The following is a 6,384-nucleotide window of genomic DNA, read 5'->3' as shown; positions in this document are numbered from 1 at the left end:
TGTGACTTTATATTGCTAATCACACCCAATTTTCCTCCAAAATTCAAGCTTTAAAACCTAAAGTTGGAAAAAAAATCGAAATAAAATCAAGTTTGAAAATTCAAGACTAGGGAAAATCAATGTCTTTAGCCAACGTAAGCCACACGTGCTGCTCACGTGCAAGTCAATGGCCGGAAAAGCTCAGTCAATGCCGAAAACTTCCCTTAGGTCCTTTCTCGCAAAAAAAATTACTTTAAGGTGTGTTCTCACAAAAAAAATATATAAGGTCCTTTCTCGCAAAATTTGAGTTATAAAAGATCCTTTTTGGCAAATTTGCCATTTTATTTTATACGAATTACAACTTTGCCCCGGATGGCTAACTACAAACAAAGACTCTCTTGTTATTAGTTTGACTGATTTAAAGAAAAGTTTGAAACTGAATATTGCCAAACGTATGCAAAGAGAATGCCACTATTAACCTAATTAGGTTTTATTATTTTATAAATTCATAATCTTACAAGATAACAAATATAATATAGACTCACTAGATGTTGATCTTGGTTTACTCATAAAGCAATGACTTCATGTGTTTCTCAAGACTTGGCAAACGATGATTGTCATCGTATTTATACATAATTGGAATCATCCTTGCTAAATTCAGGAAAGCATTCTTGAAATCCGATGAAAATGGTGAGTTTTGAGATAAACACTCTTCATTTAGGTGCTTCCATGCGTCCGAAATCATCCCAAGAACGTATTCGCGTGCATTTTCATCTGAGCTCTCTTGGTGCTCGTTCATGTAACATGCTACAAACGATCCATCATGCCCGTCTTGATCCTCATCCTACGTGTATATCAAATTATTACTTACATACTATATATGCGATATATGATGGATCATATTGTAATTGTGAGACCCTGTTCTTTTGAGCTGAACTTTACTGAAGTGAAGTATGGTGATCTGGCTTTTAAAAAGGGACTAATTGCACTCTTAAATGTCTTATTACATTAGAGTAAGTGAGATGTTCTTACGTAAATTCGAGTTACTTAACAAGCTTAGTCATCGAAATTAAACATGCCTGAACTAATGACTCTTAAATGTCTTATTGCATTAGAGATGTGAAATGATCTTACTTAAACTCGACTTACTTAACAATCTTAGTCAGCAAGATGTAAACATACCGGGACTAATGACTCTTAAATATCTTATTACATTAGAGTACGTAAGATGATTTTACTTAAACTCGATTTACTTAACAAATTTAGCAATCAAGATGTAAACATACCGGGACTAATGACTCTAATTACATGTCTTATTACATTAGAGTAGGTAAGAGGATCTTGCTTAAACTTGACTTACTTAACAAGCTTAGCCATCAAGATGTAAACATACCGGGACTAATGACTCTTACATGTCTTATTACATTAGAGTAGGTAAGAGGATCTTGCTTAAACTCGACTTACTTAACAAGCTTAGCCATCAAGATGTAAACATACCGGGACTAATGACTCTTACATGTCTTATTAGATTAGAGTAGGTAAGAGGATCTTTCTTAAACTCGACTTACTTAACAAGCTTAGTCATCAAGATGTAAACATACCGAGACTAATGACTCTTACATGTGTTATTACATTAGAGTAGATAAGAGGATCTTGCTTAAACTCGACTTACTTAACAAGCTTAGTCCTCAAGATGTAAACATACCGGTACTAATGATTCTTACATGTGTTATTACATTAGATCGAGTAGGTAAGAGAATCTTGCTCAAACTCGACGTACTTAATAAGCTTAGCCATCAAGATGCAAACATATCGGGACTAATGACTCTTACATGTTTTATTACATTAGGGTAGGTAAGTGGATCTTGCTTAAACTCGACATACTTAACAAGCTTATCCATCAAAATGTAAACATACCGAGACTAATGACTTTTACATGTCTTATTAGATTAGAGTAGGTAAGAGGATCTTTCTTAAACTCTACCTACCGGGACTAATGACTCTTACATGTCTTATTACATTAGAGTAGGTAAGAGGACCTTTCTTAAACTCTACCTACCGGGACTAATGACTCTTACATGTCTTATTACATTAGATCGAGTAGGTAACAGGATCTTGCTTAAACTCGACTTACTTAACAAGCTTAGCCATCAAGATGTAAACATACCGGGACTAATGACTCTTACATGTCTTATTACATTAGATCGAGTAGGTAAGAGGATCTTGCTTAAACTCGACTTACTTAACAAGCTTAGCCATCAAGATGTAAACACACCGGGACTAATGACTGTTACATGTTTTATTACATTAGAGTAGGTAAGAAGATCTTTCTTAAACTCGACTTACTTAACAAGCTTAGCCATCAAGATGTAAACATACCGGGACTAATGACTCTTACATGTCTTATTACATTAGAGTAGGTAAGTAGATCTTGCTTAAACTCGACTTACTTAACAAGCTTAGCCATCAAGATGTAAACATATACCGGGACTAATGACTCTTACATGTCTTATTACATTAGAATAGGTAAGTGGATCTTGCTTAAACTCGACTTACTTAACAAGCTTAGTATCAAGATGTAAACATACCGAGACTAATGACTCTTAAATGTCTTTTAACATATTAGATTATGTGAAATGATCGTCTTAAACTCGACTTACTTAACGAGCGTAGCCATGAAGATGTAAACATACTGGGACTAATGACACTTAAATGTCTTATTACATTTAGATTATGTGATATAATCTTACTTAAACTCGACTTACTTAAAAAACTTAGCCTTGAAGATGTAAAGATACCTTGGCGCTCCCTAGATCATCCCAGAGACGAAGAAGTGTGCCTGCTAAAGATACAATTTTCGGATGGTTGTTGTTCCATATATAGGTGCTTTCATAACTTGTTGCTTCACCCAATAGAGAGAACAGGGTTGCAAAAACAACATAGACTCCAGAACTAACAACTCCGTTCGTCAAATACTCTGTAGTAGTAGGCAAATACTCCGAAGCAAACCACCTTGCTTCCACCAAGAAGGCATTACATAACTCCGCCCACTTCATCATTATCCATCAACACATACAACATGTCAATTCGGTATCATTGGATCACCATATATAACATGTAACAATATAAGGGATGGAGTTCTTCTCTCTTCACCTAGTCTGATGTGATTTTTTTAGTTTTTGGTATAGATTAATTTTTTCTGGTTTGTGCTGGTCTAATTCTTTATAATCTAGTACGTCTAGATTCGATATAATCTAGTCTGATATGATTCTTCATGGTCTGATCTGGCCTGAATTGAATGTTTTGGTTTGAATGTTTCATGCAATTGTTTTTTGTTTTTTCCAATCTGGTGTGGTTTGAATGTTTCTCGTAAGTGTTTTTTCCTTTTTCTAATCTGGTCTGGTCTGATTTTTTTCAGGTCCGGTTTGAGTGCTTTTTGCCTTTCTGATTTAATTTTTTCTGCTCTGATCGAGTTTGGTCTAATTTTAAGAAAAATAAGTATGTAATAAGTAGTTAAAATAAGGTGGAGATAACAAAACTTTAGAATTAAGGCGTATAATTGAACATACCGCGTTTTGTAAAACAACTTTGGGGTTCCATCCATGTTTAATGTAAATTTTCTGGCTCATCTCATGCGTAGTGTCGTAGAGTGCCTTAAGACATATTGTAATGTAGTCTGGTAAGCCATTGATATTCGTATGATCCCATTGATTTACAGCTTCGGTGAAGAGAGTGAGCTCCTCAAGGTTTCCATACAAATCAAATATGTCATCAATTATATAAATGAACGATATTGATTTTGTAAGTTCTGTTCTTAGCTCTGCCTGATCCGGACTAGGGAGTGCAACTGAGGACCGCATATGCCATTTTGCTGGTTGGTTTCTAGCTAGCGTCAAAACCTCGGCCATGCGAAGTTGTTTCCACCACCTGATTAGAATAATTAAGATAAATTTGTTAGAAATGACCTTTCATACGCGTTGGTTGTTAGAGTTGTGGTATATCTAGAGTTCTATTATGTTTAGGAAACTAGAGTTGTGTTAGTTTGTGAATCTAATAGTGTTCTAAACCTAATCGATTTATGTTATGGTTTCCTATATAAACCAATGATGTAACCAAGTTATCATTAAGTTGTTCAGTTATATTATCGTCAATTAATATTATCTTAAGTAGTTTAACATGGTATCAGAGCTATCCATATTATCTTCTATAGTTTAACATTGGTATCCCTTTTGTGAGAAATGACGTTAAACAAACAACGATAGCTAACTTAATTCGATTTTTGATTGAAAACTTACAGGGAAACTTGTGTTATTTCAGTTTTGAGGGTGATTTGAGCCATGTTGATATCAATTCTAGCAAGATGTTGTATCTCCTTGATCCATTCTTGTGTGCCGAAGCAATCATGTAGGAACTTTAGCAAATTTTCAAAATTGTGGAGTTGTTTCTTTGCAGTGAGTCTCGGAATGGTTTTATGACATGGATTGCTAAGTATGTTTCTGATCATCGAAGTCTCGGATTTTTCGACGTTTTTCGAAGAGTTCATTAGGAGATTCCAAGTAAATTCACCGGCTTCATCAAGGATTTGATCACCCGGGATGCTCAGCTCAGACGCCTCGAAAAGACTAATTAGCCCTTTTGTGTCTTTCTCAAGTTCTTGTTTGAATCTTCCAACTTTGTTGTCCTTGAATTTACTGAAAGTATCTGTTAATAATGAGATTAAAACTGTCAATAAGGATTTTTTTTTTCAACAACTACCTTTTAATTTTTAACTTTTGCAAATCACTACAGTTACACCGCTTCACAGAAAATGAGAAAAGTTAATGGAAAAGTTAACTTTTTTATGTGAAATGGTAATGGTCAATTAATTAACAGCAGTGTCGTATCTTTTCTTATGGCCTAGGTGCGCCCTGCCCCCCGGCGGAAATTTTCGTAGTGTAAATAGATCCTTCCTTACCCTAAAATTGAGTATAATTGAATAAATCTAATATTATATTACTTAGTTTTTTTTACTAACTGCCCTCGTAAAATTGTTCAAGATCCGCCACTAATTAGTTAAAATCTCGTAGGAAAAAAAAAACACATTAGACCATATTCTTTAGTGTCAAGGTCATTGTAAAGCTTAGGACCACAAAAATTAACAATAAGTTAAAAAAAAAAAAAAAATAGCATTTGTATTTTGTTGTATAGGTAGAGCCCGGAGTGTGTAGTATCGTTACATAGGATTTATGTGGGTTAGACGATTTTTTGGTCGATTGGACCAATTAACTTTTTAGCTCGACGTACCATACTTATTCTTTTAACAATTTAATATCTGTTAGACTGTCTTTTACGAGAATTTTCATCCATTCATACTAATTTGACATTGCGAAATGTTTGGATACAAACCTGCTTGTACATTGTACCCTGCTTGTCTTAGTAGCCGAAAACGAAGAGCAACATCATGGAGATTTTCACTACATTCTCCGGTTTCGTTACAATTTTCCAATGCAGCATGAATATCGTCTTTAAAGTAACATTCAAGTCCTAACCTCTGAATAGCATCAATCATAACCAACTCTTGTATTTTATCATCATTTTCCCTTGATTTTTTGCTCCCCATTATCTCCTTTATCTTCTTCACTAACTTCTCAATAAGCTGATACTCTTGCTGAAAATGAAACAAACAAAATAAAAATGAGCTCAAATGTTAATTAAACACAATGATATCAAAAGTAATGATGTAATAGTTTTTTTTTTGGTAGGTAAGAAGAACTGCTCTACCAAGTTATAATCCTACAAATATCAACTCGTCTCTGGTTTATTAACAGGCTAGACAGTTTGAGAGAATAAGGGAGAAAGTTCGAGATTTAACTCTCAAACTTTAGGTTTGAAGGTACAATCTTTACTACTAGACGGACCTTTACTTGATATGCAATAATTAACATTAAATAAAATGATATTACTCAACTGGAAAGGGATTATGATGGGGTAGCTCAAAAAATCCTTGCTTTGTAGCATTTCCCTTAAACTCCTTAGATGGTCTAGTTTCTTGTGTGTTGGTCATTTTGATGCAAAAGTGGCTGATTTGGGAGGTTAAATATTTAAATGGACTTTCACTTAATTAATTGCTCTTTTGGTGTGAAATACAGCCCTATTTATAGGGATGAGCCAGACATTAGCTAGCTAGATTAAACAAAATTTACAATTTAAGACATGTTACAAAAAAAATATATATATAACACATGCAAAATGTTTCAAGTAGAAAGTTTGACTAAGGATATTGTTGTTTTATGGTTTTCCCATCAATATGTTTCGAATGAATGAAATGAAACAACGTATCCTTATGGTAATATTTGGTCCTTAATTTTGAATAGCTATTGCATTAATTATTTGACATTGTTTTTGCAAATATTAGGTGTATGTGGT

The 6,384-nt window shown here is 34.0% G+C and overlaps 1 protein-coding gene across 1 annotated transcript; it reads right to left on the bottom strand.

The window, feature by feature from the left end:
* Positions 1 to 351: 351 nt before the first annotated feature.
* LOC110789688 ((3S,6E)-nerolidol synthase 1-like) lies at positions 352 to 6,060 on the bottom strand. The gene is made up of 6 exons (XM_056831936.1): positions 5,927 to 6,060; positions 5,365 to 5,626; positions 4,275 to 4,680; positions 3,549 to 3,906; positions 2,778 to 3,029; positions 352 to 823 (listed from the first exon to the last, which is right to left on the bottom strand). The coding sequence occupies exons 1-6, from the start codon at positions 6,020 to 6,022 to the stop codon at positions 542 to 544; spliced, it is 1,656 nt and encodes a 551-aa protein (XP_056687914.1). The 5' UTR covers positions 6,023 to 6,060; the 3' UTR covers positions 352 to 541.
* Between the last annotated feature and the right edge of the window lie 324 nt (positions 6,061 to 6,384).

This window comes from Spinacia oleracea, chromosome 6 (genome assembly GCF_020520425.1).
Source record: "Spinacia oleracea cultivar Varoflay chromosome 6, BTI_SOV_V1, whole genome shotgun sequence".
Taxonomy (NCBI): domain Eukaryota; kingdom Viridiplantae; phylum Streptophyta; class Magnoliopsida; order Caryophyllales; family Amaranthaceae; genus Spinacia; species Spinacia oleracea.
This window is presented reverse-complemented; position numbering and strand designations above follow the sequence as displayed.